The 22,462-nt window shown below is 39.4% G+C and overlaps 1 protein-coding gene across 2 annotated transcripts in view; it reads left to right on the top strand.

Annotated features, from left to right (window-relative positions):
- tmem132e (transmembrane protein 132E) overlaps nucleotides 1-22,462 on the top strand; it is a 369,858-nt gene that overhangs the window by 253,837 nt on the left and 93,559 nt on the right. For both annotated transcript variants that reach the window (XM_078265704.1, XM_078265703.1), the window contains exon 2: nucleotides 162-1,128. In XM_078265704.1, coding sequence (XP_078121830.1) covers nucleotides 162-1,128 — 967 coding nt within the window. The remainder of the gene's footprint in view (nucleotides 1-161; nucleotides 1,129-22,462) is intronic.

Below are 22,462 nucleotides of genomic sequence, written 5' to 3'. Positions count from 1 at the left end.
TATATCTCATTAATTTTTTTGATTCATGGACTTCTCCTCCTTGTGTCTCTTACTTCCTCACATATTATACCTGTTTTCTTTACTTTACTCTTCACTCTTTCTGTTCAAAAAAGAGAGACTGTAAAGGTTGAACCTCTCTCTTCTCCTTCCTCTCTTCACAGCTCTTGCAGGTGAAATCTCTCCAACCAGCTCAGATGCCCTCTTCAGCTCCTCAGCAGTGACAGCCAGTCATTCACCACCCAATGTGTACCTTCCCGCCAACTTTAAAATGTCCAATGCACAACTGGCTTTCTTCTTGCGGAAAGCTCAGATCACAGGACAAACAGTTGGCGGCGGCAGCAAGAGCAGCAGTAGCCCCAGCACTGGACACCCGCTGCAGCGCTCTGAGAATTTTGTGGTTTTCCAGACAAAAGACCTCCCTGCCATTAACATAAGCTTTGGGCCTTTTGCCTGGGACCAGACAGTATCCAAAGAGTTGCTCCAGCCAGCTAGTCCACTGGATATTCCCGGCCAGCTGACAGTCAACTGGAAAGTGCGGGCCTTCATTGTCCAATCGCGGGTCTTCTCCAACAACCCCACAGTCCAGGTGTTTTTCTACATCGCTGGCCGTGACTGGGATGACTTCAAGGCTCAGGACAAGCTGCCCTGCGTCCGTCTGCACGCCTTCCGAAATACCCTTGAAAATAAAACCTCCTGCCGCATGAAAGGCAACCTGGCGCAGTGCTTGGCCCAGCTGGAGATGCCTCCATCCTGGTTTAACACCAATGTAGCCCCACTGGGTCGGAGGAAAGGCTCCACTGACGGTCTCTTGGATGGGCTAACCAGTGAGACCCTCAGGGTTGAGCTCTACTACACACTCCATGGGCCCAATCTGGATGGGGAGTGCAGTGAGGGCTCAGGCCATAGGGCTGGTGGTGTTTCCAGGGGAGAACCTCTGTCACAGCACCCCCTGCTGCGCATCGGGAGCATCAGCCTGTACCAGGCCAGTCAAGAGCAGCTGCTGGTGGACAAGCAGTTAGACAAAAACATGTTCCTCAGGCTACCAGAGAAGCCCCTGAAGCCTGGAGAAACCCTCAAAATCTCCCTCTACTTGATGCCGAACTCCACTGTCGAACATTTCACCCTCAAGTAAGTCTTCTTTAAAATGTATACTGATGACATACATGTGTGTTCTGATTGCTTTCAAATTCATCCGGTTTTCATCCTTAATGTCACTTTTAATGTTAATGTTTTAATGTTTGTAATCACACATTCCAAGAAAGAAAATGTGATCAAGCTCTTTACATGCACAGCAGAAGCTTATTCTGAGAATCTTCCTGTTTCCATGAAAACATGTACACAAGAGTTATAGATGAATAAATGATTTGCCTGGTAGACCTCAGCCAACATTAGTCATTCTCCCCGTGTCATGAACTGCAGTCACATCTGCAGTCCCCAGGGGACAGGCTTGTAAGAAATATAGGATTTACATCTCCAAATAGCCTTCCATTAATGGAACAATTATCATAGAACTGGATGTCTTCATTACAGTCTTGAAAATCAGCCTCATTCAAAGCAGCATAATTAGATAAAGGTTTTTGCGTAAACTCAAAATTAATTGCACCATTGTACGAAAGAACATGATCATGGTGTGCATGTAAGTGTTGCCAACATTATGTAATACCAAGTCATGCAATATTCTCTGTCTTGAGCTTTCCAACACATGAGCTTCATGCCATTTATGTTCATTTTAGTTCTAAAGAGCCAAACGAGCATGTAATCACATATTTCACCCATCTCATTAATTTCTCCTTCCCTGAGCCCAGTGATGTGCCAGCAGTAATTAAAGTCAGGTAAGATAAAAAGAAGGAGACAGGGTTAGCAGCACTGTACGGTTCACCTTTTGAAGTGGTGGCTTAACATCCAGAGATTTCCTTTTTCTCTCAGGACAGGATTTTATGAATAATTTACAGTGAACTGCTTCTCAAAGCAGTTTGTGTCTAAATGCACAAGGCCTGCGCTGTTTGACCAGGTTATGGTTGTGGATCCCATGTTGAAATGTCTTGCTACAGTAAACCTTATTCCATGTTTATATTTTTCTTGTTGCAAATTTACTGCTACAGTAACTGCATGTATCCTCTTCACATTAATACACAATAACACAATGATATAATGATAATTTGGCCAAATATTTAAGATGCCAGTTGAAGGATATTTTTGCATGTTTAAATACATGTAATACTAATTTCAACTGCAAAAAGTCACTGAAATCAATAAACTCTATTCTCATAACAATACATTCTGTAATAACATCTACCATTAACCATGATTAACTATAAAATAGCATGGAATGAGCATTTAATGTATTGTGTTGACTCTTGGTTGAGTCTCGCACCGCATGCTTGTTTGCAGGGGAGAAGGGGGGTGGTTGGAGGCAGGTTGGGCACTTTGGCCTGACTCCCAGGATGGTCCAGCTCGGGTGCAACTTAACACAACTCATGGTGTTTAAACTGGTAATGGAAACGCAAATCAGGGTGGCATGGTTTGGCGTGGCCAAAACTGCCAATGGAAAAACACCATATGAAAGCTGTGAAAGTGAACCAAATCAGTAAAGTCACGACGAGTGACCCCTTTCACATTGTCACAATGTTTTCCATTGTCATTTGATACATTGTTATTATAAAATATAAAGAATATATCCGCTTTAGGTGCTCATCAGGTCTGCTCTGCTAAAGTACTACCTGCCCATGGTTTGCAGAGTGTCAGTTAGCATTTTAGGAAAATACACAATGTAATATAAAAGAAAAGAAGAGAAAACAAAAAAATTAAAATGTTGGGCGCCTGGATAGCTCAGTTGGTAGAGCAGCTGCCCATATATAGAGGTTTACTCCTCGACGCAGCGGCCCCGGGTTCAACTCTGACCTGCAGCCCTTTGCTACATGTCATTCCCTCCTTTCATGTCTTCATCTGTCCTGTCAACAATAAAGGCAGAAAATGCCCAAAACATTGTCTTTTAAAAAACAAAACAGGCATGACAGGACATTATAGTTAATAATTCAAGTGTCAAAAAAACATCTTACAAACTGACAATCAGTAGTGGCTATTAATTTGCTAGCTCTGCCACTCAGCTTTAAAAAAAAAAAATCCTATTTTCTCAAAACATAAATATTAATTTTTATATTCCCTGAGTCCCAGAAGGACCATAATGGCTGTTAGAGTAAATAATATTTGCCAATGTGAAATTTCTGAGTTTGGCCCTCTGTCTATGGAAATAGAGCTGAGGGAGCATGAGGCGCAACTCTGCTTTCCGGTCCCTGCACTTCTTTCCTCTCCTCGGCTGTGAACACAATATTCAGGGTTAGAGAATAAATGATTATTTGCACTTGACAAAGCTTGAGGAAAGTAATTTTTTCTCTGCTCGTAGGCATTAAGGCAGCAGGAAGAAGAGAAACGCAAGGAACCCAAAACCACCCACTAACTCGGCAACAATGATGAAACACTCTGTAAATATGATCGTTGTAATGTTAACTGAATATCTTACAGACTGAAATTTAGAGATTAGTAGGGTATAAATTAAGCATAACTAACTCAATAAGCTCCTAGGGAAATGAGAAATTATCCCTGCAGAAATGTAAGGAATCACTATTAATTAACCTTAAACCTCTAACCTATAGTTAAAGGTTATGACCCAAACAAATCAAAAACATGGTGGCACCTGTATACTTTTTGTAATTTGCATTAAAAAATTATTCAAAAATATTAGGGCTGTCAGGGTTAACGCGTTAATCGCGATGCGATTAAGGGCCGACGTGATGCGATTAATTTATTTTAATCGCATTAATCACAAGCCGGCATTAATTTATTTATTTTACACTTCACTCGGCTTTGCGTCATGCCTAACAGGCTACTATTTTGACCCTTTGCAGCACTGTTACTTATCATCAAGCTGCCACTTCCTCGTATCACATCCTGCTGCTGCAGGCTGCAGGCATGATGGAGAAAGACAGCAGCAATGAAATCCTGAATGGCGCTTTTTATTTTCCAAAAGCTAAGCATAGTAGTACAGTTAACGTGATGCTACCCGCTAGCATGCTACCCACTCAGGCAAAGCACTATTTTGGAGAGTGCTACTTGGCGACCTGTGGATGAAACCAAATCCCAAAAAATTACTACAGCTCTTGCGAAACGGGTGGCAACTAACTGCAGACCTGTCAGCATCGTAGAGGACTCGGGTCTTAAAGACGTACTACGGTTGGCATGTTCTGACCTGTCTCGTTGCCGTTGAGGGGCACAGTAGTTTTCATGGATACACAGCCTGTACGACACGGAGAAAGCAGCCCAACTGGAACAGCTGCAAAGTGCTGCAAATGCTGTCTCATTAACCGGTGATCACTGGACGTCAGTGAGTAATCAACATTATTTAGCAGTTACTAAACACTATATTGACTCTAGTAAGGATAGGGTTTTTTAGTTAGGTACTTGGAGGAATTGTGCAATAATGACAGATTCACACATTTTTCTTTTGTTTACAGTAAATAAATAATTACAAATCTTAAAATCAAATCTATAAAGTAACTTTCTTTGCATTCATTTGATTCCCAATCAAGATACACTGGTAAAAATTGCTTTCGATTGTTAATATGTACTTAAAAACTGTTTGAAATGCAAAATAATAGAATTTTAATCATGTGATAAAATATGCGATTAATCGCGATTAACTATAGAAATTCAGCGATTAATCGCGATTAAAAAAATTTATCGTTTGGCAGCCCTAAAAAATATATGTTGGACACCTTTGATTCACAGTTGATACCTTCCTCATACAGCAAAAGTAAACTTATTCGGTAACCGATAACCGATTGATAAAAACAACAACCTCATAACAGCTTATTCATGCATTTGTGAATACTGATATTATTGTATCTTTACGTAAACTCTGATTAGGTTTGATTTTATATACTGTGCCTTTTGCACAGCAGGTTACCAAAAAAAAAAATTATTTAGCAGCGAAACAGTTTGGGTATTACCACCTGAAAGATTCAGAAACAGACACTTCATATTTCACTATCATATCCCTAGGGAAATACTAGTCTATATCCTTGACGTTCCACTTCTGGGATTGCTCTGTTGCCGACGGAAATACTGCCAGATTTCACTCATTTAGGCCGGATATCCGTTGCCTTGGGCTTCCTTTGTGTTGGCATTTTAAACTCCTGTCGATTTACAGAGGACTATGGTTAACCTTTTCTCAGATCTCTGCAGGGTAAATCCAGACAGCTAGCTAGACTATCTGTCCAATCAGAGTTTTCTGTTGCACAACTAAAAAAACCTTTGAACTAGTGGTGGGAATCACCAGAGGCCTCACGATACGAAATCATCACGATACTTCTGTCACGATACGATATTGTTGCGATTTTAAACATATCGCAACAACATATTAAACATATTCATTACCTTTTTTCCAACTTCCATCTTTCCCAATTTCAAATGATGTCCCCAAAAGGAAACTTTGTCAACATCTGTTGTTTGTTCATCTCACTTCAATTTTATTGCCGCAAAATGGGATTATCAAGCAGACAAACTGACCATATAATATATATGTTATTATATTATATATAATATAATAATAGATTGATACTTGTCGTCTGTGTATCGATACAGTATTGCCACGGAAAATACTGTGCTGTATCGATTTTTTCCCCCACCCCTACTTTGAACGTACACGTTCACCAAAACAAGTTCCTTCCCAACGAGCACCGCTCAAGACGATTGTGATTGGTTTGAAGAAATGCCAATAAACCAGAGCATGTTTTCCTCCCAAAACCTGGAATGCTGTGTGGACTAGCCAGACCCTCCTCCTCCGCAGTGCTGTGGAGAAAGGTCTGGCAAAGCAAGACTAGGGAAATACAATAGCTTACAAATGACAAAACGTTTTGGACTTTTGCTTTGTCTAGTCTGGTGATAGTTGCATTGCAGAAATGGCAAACATGGTTCTATACAGATAAAACTATTAATTTGATATGAAACATTGATTAGGATTTTCTTTTTTTTATTAGAACAATTTACCTACTTTTTTATAGGCAATTCTGTGTAATTTTCTGATTAATCAACATGAAGCATACTTCTTGACTGTGGATTTATTACATTTGTTATTTGCATATAAAACAACATCATAATGCATTCATAGACCAAACAGAATTCAGATGATGGACATTTACAGTTTATTCAGTCTTTATTATTCTAAAAACTAGCCCATTTCTCACTAGTTAATGTGATTTATGGTCTTGAGGGTAGCTGAAATCTCAAAGTAAATTGTGAAAATGGATTTGTTTGTTTTTTGTCTGTATATTTAGATAGATATTTTCTCAGTTTTCCTTCTTGTAGCCAGACTGGAGTGCTAACCATTCATTATCAAAGTCCCAACCCCCAGGAATCCCAAGCATTTGTCTTCACACAGTCAGAGCAACATTTACACTTCAGAGCAAGACTTCCCCTCTGTAAAATGTATGACCTAGTGTCAGTCATAATATTCTGTTCTCACAAAGCTACATAACACAGAGTATCTGCATATTATTGTTCTTCCTTTTTACATCTATATATCTAGATCTAGATTACAAAATATTTCATTAAATCAGAGAAAAGAGTTGCTGTGGGAGTCTCTCCATCAAGGCGTGGTGTGACAAAGTTACAGCAAGGCTTTGTAGTACAAGCCGAAGGCATTGTCATATCCCCTGCCTCTTGGAACATTTAGCTGACCATGTTAGCATCCATTCGTCACTGCAGTTCTTCGGCAGGCTGCCTCTCTGAGCCCCTCGCAGGGATGGAAATGAGGAGTGATAAAACAGGAGAGTTAAAAAAGAGATGGGGCAGGGAGAAGAAAGCCCAGTTGGAACCTCCTGAGTGACTCGACTCAATAGGGTGGGAATTCAATAGTTCTGTAAGTCAACTGTCAAGTCGTCCCTGCGCATCAAGGAAGACGATTAAAGATGCAATAAGGAGCGTCTTGAAAGATGAATCAGAAGGCCTACTCTGACTCTCCCTTTGCCTCTATCAATTTTCCTTCTTTTCAGTCGTCCAGCTTTGAAGATTTTTGAATTGTTATTGCAGATGATGGCGTGCCAGGCAGACAGAGGGCAGGGCCTGGCTACTTGTGGAATCTGCCCTGATTTTCCAGCCGCCACAGCAGCGCTGTCAGAAATGTGTGTTGCGTGTGCCTGCATGGGTACATGACATGCAGTAGGATAGGGAGTAGTGGTGTGTCAAATTCGGTTACCAAGGCAATGTGATTATAATATGCGTTGCTGTATTTAGTCTAGCATGCTTGGCTTGTCATGGCGTAGAATGATTGTGCTACTTTTTGCAGTGTAAATGTCATTTAGAAATCACGTCTTTAATCATGTGCAATATTTTCAACTCACCATTACAGAATTATATAGCACCACAATAGTAACTCCATCAATAAGCGGTTCATGAAAGATGCTCTACTCATCATCATGTACTTGTTTTGCAGAAAAGAAGTTCCGTGTATTGCGTTGCACAGAAAGTGTCATTGTCATTTTTTTTTGTTTGGAGTTAACAGAGAATTGCAATTTCACAACACTGGATACACTGGGTTCCACTTAAACTGTATCATTCTTGGTGGGAAATGGCTTAAAGTCATTGGTGTTTATTTCATTTCAACCGCTCATCAGCATTCGATCCTGCTTCACTTGTGGTTTTGTGACGCTACACTAGGGCTGGGCAATATATCGATATTATATCGATATTGTGATATCAGACTAGATATCGGCTTAGATTTTGGATATCATAATATCTTAAAATGTTTTTCCTTGTCCTGGTTGTAAAGGCTGCATTGAAGTAAAATGATGTAATTTCATAAACTGACCAGACTGTTCTAGCCTTTCTATTATTTGCCTTTACCCTCATTATATCCACATTAATGATGATTATTTATCAAAAATATCATTGTGTAAATATTTTGTGAAAGCACCAATAGTCAAACCTACAATATTGTTGTGATATTGATATCAAGGTATTTGGTCAAAAATATTGTGATATTTGATTTTCTCCACATCGCCCAGTGCTACACTAATTAGTATTTCTTTTTTTATATATCAAACATTCTTCAAATGAATAGATATAAATGTAAAATGTGGCTCTTGTATATGAACCCACAGAGAATGACAGCTCTTCATGTCCACCTGCAGCATACAGATTTCTTTAACAAAAAAAGCTGTGATAAATCTCACTACATTTTCTAAACATAAGCATGTCTTCTTACTCCACTTTCATTGTTGGCTCCTGGGACTATCTTTCACAGCTTCAAGGACACATAAGCAATTTCTCCACTAAATACAAAGCTTTGGCCAATGAATCATTCTAATGCCTTGTGATGTCTTTATAGTATTTCCTCACCGCAAAGCATCCATTCTCCCTAAAATCTGTGAAGTCTATACTGTGTGTAATAACTCAGTGCGTTCCCATGTACTGTCAAAAAATATCTGATTGGCTGGAAGCCCAGCTGGGTCAGCTGGAGAAAATGTGCAACTGCAAAGTCCATCTTAAGGCTTTCCGGGCTTTAAATTCATACAGTGTGGTTTGATAGTGTTTGTAATGGCACGATTGACACAGTAGGTCATTTTAATGAGCCAAACCTGACAGATCATTGAAAAGTTATTTGGTAAAGCATGTGTGTTATCATATCATGCGGCACAACATGAGCTTGTATCCCTGTATCTGTTTGCCATCTGTGAACACTCATACAACATTAATATTTAATATAACACAAGCCGAAAGCAAGCAACTGTTACTATTGCTAATGAAATGATAATTATTTCCACTGTACTAGAACTAACCATGCTGTGCCAAATAGCTGCTGCTGGTTGGGAGCCAGAATTATTGTGTTCATTGGTTTATTCATATGGAGACTTAGTTGCAGGATATCGAAGGGTCATTTAGGTCAAGAAGCTTAACCTGACTATGACTTTAAACAGCAGCTAGGTCACTGATGAGCTGCCAATTTAGATTTTGGTCTTGTTGACATTTTCACTGAAGTAAACACAGCCTTGTTGCAGTACACACACATGAACTATATCAATGTTATCCTCATCTATGTGCACGGTACAAGGCTCTTGGAAACAGTGTAGTACTCCAGAGCCCTGGGTACAACATGCAGTATTCCAATGCCCTGGCTAAAAAAATAAAGGCTTGAGGAGAGAAAATGCAGTGGACGCCAGGGAGAGTGACCCACATTCAGCAGTAGTGGCTTCAACCCTGGCGGCTAGATGGTTGCTTTCGCCTCGTATGGAACACTGCAACTTCCTGACCTCAACCTCTGCTTCCTGCCAGCTCCGCGGCCTTGCTCCGCATCCCACGTCTCATTGACGCTGTCAGTGTCGGCTCGTCTTTTCTCTATGCCTTGATGGGAAATGTCAGAACCTCTCGCCGCGGAGCGTACACGCATTCAGATCATGTGACTCGGGAAGTGATGCCTCTGCCATGGACCATCTTGTCACGACACATCGGGTGACACGTAGAACCGCTGTATATCAGCACTCATTTCAGAGAAGAGAGTCTTGCTAGTCTCAAAGTTCTCCAACTTTCACGATAAAGTGAAGTGAAGCCTCTTTATTAGACCATATTGGATTGCAACACTACTACCTTCTCTACTCCATCCATCCTTCCTTCCTTCCTTCTTTTCTTTCGACCCTTCTTTCTCAACTGTAAACACGTTATTTGAGGTCAAGCAGCAGGGGGAAAGTATTTACCATTGTGAACTTTAATGTGTGTGGATCCCCTCTTAAAGGCCGTTGGCACAAGTCACAAAAGGAGGATATACTGTATGTGCCAAGATTTTAATGAAATGGGCTGTTTTGAGCTCAAGTTAGTTTATAAATGCTTAAAGAAATTTGCATGTGTCAGCTCTCTACGCCAGGCAAAATGCAGATAGTTGTGCAAGTTTATTCCATTGCTTGGCTACTACTGAACTAATTCAGCCCTTTTCTAATCTCGAATAGGCAAGCCGAGTAACTTTGTTTAGGTAATTCTAGTTTATACGCTTGACAGATTCTTTTTAGGGCTTTTTAATATGCTCAACATGTCTTTGAGTGTTGTTTTGGTTTTCAGAAAAACAAACCCAAGCACAACCAATTAATTTAGACATTATATCTAACTCAACTCAAACCCACAAAGTTCATCTGGGTCAAATATACAGCAGTAAACTCATTAGGCATTTACACATACTATTTCTGCATATTCATCCCTTTTTTCACCCTATTGCTACAGCCTGTTAATTTTCACATTTCTTAACATAGCCAGCCAGAACAGCCTCAGTTTAATCAGCAGATGTATCACATTATTATCAGGGCCCACAAATTTGTGCACTATTACCATGACCAGTGCTTATTCATTAACCTCTTCAACTCTGCTGGACCTGCCGGTGAGCTAATTAAACATGTTGTGTAGACAAACACTGTTCAGAGACACAGAACTGTTAAAGATCGCAGAATTTCAAAAGAAACCAAAACCAAATATCAGGCTAAGGCATATAAAATGTGTAATAATGACATCTACAATGTTATGAAAGTGCTGCAGGAGATGGTATAACCAGTGCCCATTTTCCCCATTAACCACTTAATTAAACTTGAGTGAACTCCTTCTGACACCGTTAATAGTGCTGGACCTTTGTGATGTGCTCAGGCTTTGTGGCCAAATCATTTCACACAACAATTTTAAAACTGTATGTTTAGGCAGAAAATTGCAGTTTCATGCCTATCATCTCTTCCCACTGCTATAAGTATCATTGCACAGGCATTTTTGTTGTATAAATGTCTTTCATTAATCTTTTCTTAATTAATATAATGTAAATTACTACCGTGTGCTGTTCATTTAAGCTCTCTGCTCAGTTCTTTTGCATCGGTTTGGTTCTTTCATCAAGAGTTAATCTACAGATTGGCAATGAAAGCTCTGCCTCTGCAGAAATGTGCGTTATTATTCTGTCCATTTGATTGCCTTGGTCTGATAAAAGCTGTAATCTTAGAGCTGCTATGTGTTTGTGTCAGTGATTGGTGACACATGCAAATCTTCATTTCACATTCATTTCATTATATTAACTTCTTTGCTTTAACACTCAACTCATATGCGTGTATATGTTTCATGCTTTGGTTGTGCAGTTGATCAAATGTCTATTTGTCTGACAGATGGATAAACACAGACAGACTTGAGGATTTTCTGTACTTTACCGCTTTTTCCAAAGCATATTTAAATATAAGCAAACACTCCTGCAGACTGTGGTGGTTTATAGAGGGAGCCTATGAGACAAATTGACAAAAGCTCAGACTCCTCATTTCCAAGGTAATCAAAACCAGTAGTCCTCAGGTATAAAAAAAAAATAAATGTATTTTTCATTTGACTGCACAAGCTTACGTAAACTGTTTTATCTTTGCAAATTCATTTTCCTGTGCTCCGAATGAAACAGCAAATCTTTCAATCACCAATGTTTTGTTCTCTTTCCAAACACATTTCTTTGTTTTCATCTTGACAGCTTTATGTTTAGTCTTTTAGCCTCCCAGAAAATGTTTTGTGCTGCCGCTCAAGTTGTGAAATATTTTGACATCTCTCCAGCAATGCAGTATGTATTTTATTTGCTGGTCCTTTCTGCAGTCTCACAACATACTGTATTTATGCCTGTAGTTTAGTCTATGTAGTCTTTGGCATCTTTGTCTACAAGACATGTTTGCACATTATTGATTAGTCCTGAGGATGATGACGGATAGACATATTGGGGAAATTATGCTCCTAATCCTCTAAATTATAATTTGTGACTCTACAATAAAAGGTGCATCTTAATGGCTTGATAATCTTGCCATGAAAACACAGAAAACATAAAAAAGTGAGCACTTTTTTGACAGTTACTTACTACATGGCTCCATAGAAGTTACAAATGTTATTTTACTTTTTTGAATGATTAACATCTTCATCAGATCAGAAGGTAAATTTAGTCTGACTTTCTGAGCCTACTAAGATTCTGCCGTGATCAAAATTTTGTCTTCTAAAGGGTTAAATCAATTGTGTCCTCATGTCAAGAGTACCATAAAGCACATCTGGAGGGACTCTCTGGACATGAGTCAAAAGATTAACTTTTTTACATTTTTTTTATTTTTTATGTATTAACAGTGGATCAACTTATCCCACACGTCTGAGAAAGAATGATTAATTCATCAGGATGTGTTTGGCTGCAGACACTGCTGTAAAATGTGCTATAATCAGTTATTGAGATCAAGGAAATGTTGCTTTTATACACCACTAAAATGGATGTTGCGTAACTTTATTTAAGAAATAAATGAGTGACAGAATGTGTTCACTCTCTATTGCTTTTTTTTTTTATCTCATAGCAGATTTTGGTTCATGATTGGATGACATTCAGTGAGGGAAATGCAATAATGTGGGAAATCAGACGAGGGGAATTTGTGGTTGATAGGCAGGTAGTGAAGCATCTACCCTGTGTTTATCATATTTCTCAGTCAGCATCACATTTCTGTCCCCCTTCTTCCTCCATTAGATCATTTCCTACCTGCACAAAGTAGCCCTCTTCCAACACACAGCCTTATGTGGTTATCGTCAAAACCTTTAGGGGTTTAGGCGGCAAGACTAAGATAAGCCATATTTTCCACTGCAGGCAGACTCCATTTACCTGTCCCTCCCTCTTTCATGTTGTCACAGACAGACGTTGGCGAGGTTTTATTACTTTCTCTCCCTCACTCCCTCCCTCCCTTCTTTTTTCTGCTTTTTTATGATGCCTGCCAAGAGATTTGCTGAACCAATCTGTAGTAACAGACAGGGCTCTGCCCAGCGTGAAGGATTGTCCTACCCAGTAGGCTACAGTTTCAAAGGAAGCAGTGGTGTGGAGAAGTTGCGTCTTCCCACCACAACTAGCGTTTGATTTTAATGATGTACTCTTTGCCTTGAGTGAGTCTTCTTTGCAAAGCTGAACTTCAAATCCTGTACACAAAGATCCAGAGATGCACTGTTTACTTCTGTCCTGAGAGCAAGCCTCTTTGGGTCATATACAGTTGCATTCAGTTCTTGGGATTTTAAGTAATTGTTTATTTGACAAGGAGAACAGCGTTCAGCATTTCAGCTTTTGCTTTATATTGATCCAGAAACAAAAGCAATTTGTATGTTTGAGGCTTTTAAGATGTTAACACGGATCATTTGCAATTCCACAAGTAGTCACAACCTTGTATTTTCTGTAAACACTGGATGACTCGAAGTCCCAACAGAGCTGAGAAGGATGAGGGAAACGGAAGTCATAAGGCTGTATTCATGACGGCGTATTGAGGGCAGAGCCATGCTGCTCTATGCCGATATAAATGCACCTTGGCAGCATTTCTCTGCCTTTTATGCAGCACTATGGGAGTAATGGTCAATGAAAAATGGCGACGATAATGCATTGCAAGCACCTGGCAAACTAGCCAATCTCAATGGAAGAAATTCTGATAAAGACATGATTAGGTTAATGCATATTCATAAAACCTGGCAGCCATCTAGGACTGCTAGTCTAATGATTGCAAATGGCTGAGATGGTTTTTCAACTTCCCTCTGGTGGCACAATATGCACGATATGCCCCGTCACATTTTTACATTATCATGTTTTCATTTGCAACAGTGCTAAAATCATTCTAGCATCTGAAGTGTTGTGCTCCAGTGGCAGAGAGCTTTGAACTCAATGCACGGCACTCCCTGCCTGCCAATGTAGCATATTGTTCAAGTGTTTTGGCAAACAATCACAAGAGCGGTCCTATCGCCTGAAATTCAAACGTCCCCCCACAATGAAGGACAATAGTTTGTTTTCACTTTTGTATCACATAATTGAAAAAGTCACATTACTTTTTGCCTGGTGGAATTTGACATCAAGTTGTGTTTCAGCCCAGAAACCTTGAAGTCCAGTTGACATATAGACACTTGGATCCACACTGGGTCTTTTCAAGGAGAATTTAAAATGAAGGTCCACAGTAAGGCAACCTTTGGCTGGCCAAGACACTACTGGACTCCACCCATCCCTCTACAATATTTTCCAGGTGAAATAATTCACAGCTATGAGATAGGCCTGTGCTCTGCTTCTGTGAATGCCAGCTGAGGGTAGATATCACTCCTCTGCTGTGCTGCACTGATAAAATCATACCTCCTCTATGACAACATGCCTCCCGGTCATACGCACATGTAGGCATGCATGTACTGTCTGGCTTTTGCTCATTCACTGAGATATATATATATATATACACACACACACACACAGAGACTGTTGCATAGCTGGGGAATGACTGTAATGGCATTGTAGAAGCACATTATACCAATATATAGTATAGTTGCGACATCACAGCCGTATGGAAGTCCTGACAGCTCGTTTGAAGGCACAGTTTCTGAATATGGACTGTGTGCATTTCTCTGTGGCTTGAGCGTTTTGAAACTTCCACAGTATTTATATAGCACTACAACCTGCTTTTTAATCAAAAAAGACATGGCAACATATAGGTGACAACTTGTCAACTTTCTCATGGGCCGCTGCATTAGAGGTTAAATTGTAATGAGAATTTATGTTTTGCATAAATCTTTTTCTCAAGATTATTATTGGTCGTTCTTTGCTTTTTTTGACATTTCAGTTAAGAGAGGTTGGAAACATTGAGGAAGTTTAAAATATCTTATACAGAAATATTAATCAATTTCAAAAGTATTTTTTAATGTATCAGCCTTTCGAAATACTTTGTGACCTCATCTATATACCCTGCAACCTCAATGTTAAGACGTATGCAGTGTAGTATGGGCTTTTTCCCTGTAGGGGCCATTCCTTTTCAAAACATTATGTATGCTGTAGTGGAAGGTGTTAAAGGGAGTTCAAAGAGAGTTTCTCAGTGAGGTACTTTATATTTGGCCCCTGGCTATTTCTACTGTATCTCTTAAACAACAGGGTGATGTCTTTACAACTGCAAATTGCATTGACATGTCAGTATTATCTGTAACAGCTTCCCAAGCTGCATGCAGCAGGAATGACTGCACCCACCCCCCACCCACCTTCATCCTCCCCCTACGCAGTGAAGCCCAGCTCTTCATACCAACACGTGTGAAACCGTTTTTCTTTTATCTTATTTCTTTGTTCTTCTCGGGGGAAGAGTGGGCTCCACAGTGAAGGCTCCTGCTGCTGGAAGGTTGTTATGTTAGGCTTATTTAAATTAGAATAATTTTGAGCACACTCCTCAAAATTGATGCCTCCCAGCAAACTAGGACAGATTTGTTATGACCATTTGCTATGCCCTCCCATGCTCTTTAATGGCTGTTTAGCACTCCAGCCTCATAGCTCTTCACCGAGTCGTGAACTCTCACATTTATTGATTTTTCTTTTACATTTTAAGGTGAGTAGGCAGTGCATCCTCAAACCATTTGGTAGATTTGGTAGTATTGAACAACCCACATTCAAACGGTTATATATTCCTTTTTAAAGTAGTTTGTATGAAGTGAATTGGCAACCATATCCAAGAAACATAATTCTCCTCGGTGGTGAGTTTTTAAGGACTGTGGTTGTCTTTGTTTACTCCTCCGTGGGAAGTGTTTTGTTTAAGAAAGCAATTCTTTTTGTTGTCGCACTAGAAAGCATCCTGCAGCAGAGGGACCTGAGACAGGGAACAGGGTTGTTATTTCAGGATCAGGCTTGAAGGCTCTTCTCTAATCTTTTGTTGGAAAATTCCGGGTTTTTTTACAAACTGGTTCTTGTTTTCCCAGTTCTGACCATTATCAGTCCCATTGATAAGAACAGGGTCAAATTTGTGGTCAGGAAAATTAATTTGCACTGAACCTCTGGTTCAACTTTGTCCTACTTTACTTAGTGAGTTGTTGTTTTTTTATGTAGATATAACCATCATTTTGGGTGTGCAAATGTTTGGTTTCTCCTCCAATAGATGTGGCTTAAGTGAACTGTAGTGGTGCTGGTGCCACAACCCATATCAGCAGTTAGCTACTAAAATGTTGGGTTAGGGTTAGAGTATGTATAGGTACTGAGCATATGTGTGTATTTCAGGCCTGTGTGTAGTGTGTAATAACAACAGAGTGAAAACATTGTCATTTCCCTTGCTGGATCAATAAAGTATAAATTATATTTTTACTATCATTATAAAGGGATCATTTATAAACTAGAAAATGCATGTCCTGCAGAAAATGCATGCGAATGCTGAATAGCTAAATTGCTAAAGCTAAACTGGATTAATAGCTTAAATCCGTAAGTGGTTGAAGTAGTGAGGATAGTTGGAAAAGTATGAATGGTTTTAATTAACATGAATTTCATTAAAAAGTTGAATAACACCACTAATGTATAAAAGATGTGGAATATTTAAAGGTTTTTTGAAAAGCTGACGCTAAACAGAATAGTTGGCTTTAAAAAGTTCAATGATGCCAAACGATGTAGAACATTGGGAGGTCTGAATTTATGTTCTAACTGAAATTGTGAATAAGTATGGAAGACTTACAAATACTGTGAGAAATATAAAGATAAAAAAATTCAAAATCTCAAATGCATTGCACTGCAATGCTGAAAAACTGCACTGAACTGCATTACCTTAATAAGCTAAGAGCTGAAATACATTGCTAGAAAAGCTGGAAGCTAAACTGTAATACTGTCAAAAGTGAAAGTTCAAATAAATTGACTAAAAAGGCTGAAAGTATAAATACTTTGTATTATTATCAGACATATCCATTGCATAGAACAAACAAGCATGACCTAAAGAGCTGAGAGGTGAATACATTGCTTGAAAAGAAGGGGGCTATATACATGGATGAAATCACAAATTCATGTGTGTGTGTGTGTGTGTGTGTGTGTGTGTGTGTGTGTGTGTGTGTGTGTGTGTGTGTGTGAGACAAAAGTGTCTGACAACATCATTGATCTCAGGATGTGACTTTTTGTCCGAAGACAGCGGTGTGGAGAGATGAACGTGACTCAAGAAAAAGGCGTTCAGGATGTCTGTTGTTTCGGAGTAGGCTACAGAAATCATAGGCTCCTGCTATATAAAGGTTTGTCAGTGCCAGGGCTCAATATTTAAAATATTTCGACAATGTGGATGAGGTCGTTATAATTGGATGGCTGCCTGTATTAATTTGAGCCAGAGTACAGAGAGAGAGAGAGAGAGAGAGAGAGAGAGAGAGAGGGAGGGTGAACAAAAATGGAAACAAAAAAAGTTTCTTTTAAGTGTGATGTTTCACCCTGATATATATTGTCGTCCTTTATTAGCAATGTGTGGTATGTAAGAAAGTTGCTGTAGGAAATATTAGGATTTGTATTGAGTTAATTACTTCTCCATCAAGATAGACTCCATTAGCTCCCTACCCACCCACAAAGCAACACTTAGGAACTACAATAATCACTGAGCATTACAGCCCACAGAGTGAAGGCTCTTTGAAATTAATTTGACACCTACCCAAGATTTATAACTTGAAAAGTTATTGCATATTTAAAGCAATCTAGACAGTAGAAGTCAGAGAATGTTTTGTTTTTTTCTTCCTGAATTAAAAATAAATAAAAATAAGGGCATAATCAACACACTGCTCAAACACTCACTTTCTGCTTGTTATCATCAATGTACTGTATGACTCAAAGAAAGAGTGGGCCGTGTGTGTGTGTGTGTGTGTGTGTGTGTGTGTGTGTGTGTGTGTTATACTGACTACACACAAAACAAATAGATTGTGATAATGTAAGCAGTTTGCCTTTTTTGCTTTGTGTCGTGGTATTAGTGTAATGATGTAAGTACCTTTTTCCTCCACAGTGTCCATTATTTCCCTGTTTCTGAACCCCTGATCATGCATTTTTTCAACATAATGGATAATACCCAACTAAGATTTTTATCTTAATTTTCGATGCAGTTTTTGCTGCATCTGCTCTGGAATTTTCCTTGCAGCTCTTCCTCTAATCCACAAGCTAGCAGCCCCAGCAAAGATCATGTTTTATCTTTAAGTCTTTTTCTCTCCCTTAGCATTCTGTAATTTTGATGTTCAGATTCTTGCAAATATAAAACAGGTTTTCTGATCAAATTAATTTGGTTCTCATTAAGCTACTTATCTCATTTCAGTGGTCACACAAACAAACAACACAGACCCCAGGCTCTTTAGCTAAACCCTTGGATCATAAGCTGTTGCTTTAAGTTTGTCAGTATAGCTAACAAATAAGGGCGTCAGAAGGGTCTAGTTACTAGAAATGATTGGAAACCTGACAGCCAATAAAATTAAAGAATTCTCAGTATCAATATGTTGAACACAGGCCTGTATTTCCTTTTACTAATTACATGTACAGCACCTGTACTTTGACTCTCAGCACATGTATTAATCTTATACATTTTATAATTGCTATAAAATCTATGTAATGGCAGTAATCATGATATGTGATATGGCATAAATCCTTCCAGGGAAACACCCCTCTGGGATGATCCACCGCCACCGTTCCCAACTCCACTCTAACCCCCTCACACGCCAACCTGACGCGTGATTTGTCATTCACTTATACAATCCCTGCCATTGCCTCGGAAACCTGATAGCCTAACCCTATTTAAATCAACACTTGAATCCTTTGAGAACCAGGTTTGGAGATCAGGCAGCGTCTTATTTATTGCGGTGCAAAATCATTTTGACAAGAAAATCATCCATTTGGCAAAAGAGCGACTGAAGTCTTTTTAACAAGGTCTGCTGTGTAAGTGAGACGGTATAATAAAATAGTGTGGTGAGTATTACAGCACACAGCAGGAGGAATCACAGCATTTATTTTTTACTTTTAAAACGTATAGCGGTTGTAGACTGTAAAGAAGTATATCTGTGATGGTCTTGGAATACAAGAACTAAAGAAATCGGCAAATGTACTAACCAAAAACATTGTGCTGATCGTACACAATTGTAAAGTAAAACCATGTTTTAACTGTATGCTCTGCTGTGTGTTATGTTTTATAACTCTAAACCTGTGTTATCTTAATTTTGTAAGTATTTTGTGTTAATTTCCTTTCCGTTTTTGGAAAAGAGTTAGATTAAATGTTAATCAATAGAAAGAATACACATTTGCACAGCTGGGAATACTTTAATCGCTGCTTTACAATGTACAGTATTTACAGGCCTATATTTAGAAACATAAAGAACTCAGAAAGTGAAATTTTTCTGAAACGTTTTCCAGTATCTGCGTAAAATACCATTAAAATAAGCCGAATAATTCTACATAGATAATTTATCATAGGATCACACAAAGAGTGGGGCCGTTTTGCTTTCCTCTTATCGGATGATATGGGATTTTAAATTCAAAAACATATCTCCTTGGATCAAATCAGGATTTACCATTCTTTTATAAAACACTGTTACCAGGCAACAAGCCTAAGCTTCGCAAGGTGTCTGAATGCATTTGCGCAGAATATTAGCACTTCATTTACTTAAGGAAATTGCTACATGTCACCCAAAGGGAGGTTAATCATTCTCTCCTGCTGAAACCTGAGATAGACACAGGCATTGAAATTGAATTCCTAGTGAGTGGCATAGGTTTGGCTTCAGCGCATGTTGTCTCTCAGCCACAGTGAATGGCTCATGAAGTAATTCAGCTCTCACTGCCCAGAACATCACAGAGTCCCGTTGTTCAACAGATGCCATTTTGATGCTCATCTACTGTCACAACTGAGTATTGGAAACATGGTCTGTACACAGAAGTGTACTGTCCTGTGATGTAAAAATGGCTGAATAACAGCTTAGTACTGCATCAATGTGAAGACAAAGTGCAAAAGCAGCATCATCTGTAACTCTAACTGAAGCCCTCTTAAGTACACAGCATGTGCATTAACTTGTTAAGCAGAATCAATGCTCCTCCTTATCATGTGCTGCAGTTAATTGAAGCCTAATGAAACCAGCAGACCGAGGTAGCAGTAGGCCTGAGGATGTGGAAGCAGCTCAGCCCTCAACCACTCTTTTTTTTCTGTCTCTCAGTTTCAGTTACCCTCCCTATCTGTCCCCAACCAAGCAGGCGCTCGATTCGGCTACCCCTACCTCAGAGAGCTCGGTGTGGGAGAGCAAGCCAATTGGAACTGACAACAGGTCCCCAACACCTTTTCTGTTCACCTCTTGGGGACTCGCAGCTGTTGTGTGTTGCCTCCCTTGGGGCCTGGCGTTATCTGGTGTGGAGGAAGGCGAGGGCAATAGTTTGTGATTACAGAGCTCAAACACCTGGGCACAGTGTGTCCACCACCTATCATGTTTTACAGCATTAAAGCTTCACTGGGCAAGATTTTTCTGTGGAAAGAAATACACCCCTCAGCTAAAATGGGACAGATAAAAAAGACGGAACGTATTATCTCTACTAATTGCTGTAGATTTACCAAACGTTTTATCATTTGACTTTGAATTGATCATAATGCCTTAATTAAAAAAAATTGGAAAATTCCAACCTTTAAGGACACCAATTTTCTATGTGACTGAATAATGTATCGTAAATAAATAACTCTTCTTCCTTAAAATACAGGGGGCATAAGTAAATACACCCCTATGTTAAATTCCCATAGAGGCAGGCAGATTTTTATTTTTAAAGGCCAGTTATTTCATGGATCCAGAATACTATGCATCCTGATAACATTCCCTTGGCCTTTGCAATTAAAATAACCCCACATCATCACATACCCTTCACCATACCTAGAGACTGGCATGGTTTTATTTCAGTTAGCCTAATAGCTGGTTTGATTTGCATTGAGAGATGATCTTATGGAAAGTACCCCATGCCAATCTCTAGGTATGGTGAAGGGTATGTGATGATGTGGGGCTATTTTAATAGCCTATTTTAATTAATTTATGATACATTATTCATTCACAAAGAAAATTGGTGTCCTTAAAGGTTGGATTTTTCCTATTTTTTTAAATTAAGGCATTAACATCAATTTCCAAAAGATGATTTTTTTATTCCTTTTTTTTTAGTCATCTTTAGCATTTGGCTTGGTTTGGTAAATGAAAATTAACATGTTTATGTTCCTCAAAGTATCAAAAAAACAGTATTCTTTTGGGATCAGTGCCAAAACTCTTTATTTATTTTTTTGTATTGGCATTAGTATTTGAAAAATTTGAAATGATTCCCAGACCAAGCTTTACTTAGGGAATTCTTTCAGTCGCAGTTGTCGGGGTGAACTTTTTGTGTGGCTGAAACGGCCGCCAAATCAAACCGAACAGTCATTCGGCTCATTGTAGTTCATGAAACTAAATTAATGGCTGGGAAACTTGCACATTTATTGTGTGTTTTTGCAAAGTCTTACCTTTTTAGCCATCCACAGTGCTACATCACCTTATCATGCATTCGGGAGAGCAGCAGCCCTTTCATGCGTTAAAATGCCTGTAGCAGTGTGTTGCATTGCTGTTGCTGTACCATCATTCACAGCGTACAACACCTCAGACATAAGTGTCCAGGTGAACAATGAACACGTCCATATTTGTTCCAAATGCAGAGTGTGGCTCCCAGCCAGGAAACTACACATCCAATTTGATCTTTAACTGCCTTCGCCTCAGCTGTGCTTTGTAGGTGTGAGAGGAAAAGGAGATGTGAACTTGACTTTGATAGAGGTCTGGGTACACAAAAGAATACGATGTTCTATTTTTACTCCCTACCTCTGAATGCCAAAAAAGTAAGTAGTAAGTAAGTAAATGTCGGGCCACTAGCTGCAGACCCTCAAAAGCTGGTTGGTGAGTGCTCGATGCAACATAGACCTCAAATTGTCCTGGCAGTGACTGCGATGATGGGTGATGTTTTTGGGATGTTCTTTCAGCTCACTGATCTCATGTTTTCATGCTTGAAGTGAGGAAGCTCGCTGTCATTGTCACTGTCACTGTTAATATCGACATGCTTTATGCACACATAATTGAACGAGGAACAGATCCACTCTACAACTATGTGTGTATGTGCGCACCTGTTCCCACGGTTGTCCCACGCAAGCAATTTTGAGTGTGTACATGTGGATCAGTTTGGGGACTGAATTGAGATTCAGACCGGCCCTTCACTAACCCCCCAGCCGTTACAGTCCTGTCCTTGGCTGATTTTGCTGAGTTTCACGTTCCTGTCTGAGATTTATTATCTCTTACCCTGGCTGGTATTTTACGGTTTAATGACTAGCAATCGCTCCCATCATCAGGGTCAGTTACAATTACATCAGCTTTGCCTCTGCTCAAGCAAATGCAACTTAGTTTGCTGCCTCTGGGATCCTTTTGGTTTAGAATTCCAGACCTCACTGAATGTGCTATGACTATAGATTAGAAATTATAAAGAAAGATTAAAATCCACATATTTGAGCCCCCTGGGCATTTCATCCAACTACTGTGCTTGTGCTCTCTGGATTTGGCTTTGAATTTTTAAAGGAGGCACTTAAACTCACCACTGGATAATATTTACAGTTGCAACAAAACAGCAGGATCAGCTGTAAAATATCAAAGGTCCCACATCGCCATCCTC

This window comes from Sander vitreus, chromosome 13, assembly GCF_031162955.1.
Source record: "Sander vitreus isolate 19-12246 chromosome 13, sanVit1, whole genome shotgun sequence".
In the NCBI taxonomy this organism is placed as follows: domain Eukaryota; kingdom Metazoa; phylum Chordata; class Actinopteri; order Perciformes; family Percidae; genus Sander; species Sander vitreus.
This window is presented reverse-complemented; position numbering and strand designations above follow the sequence as displayed.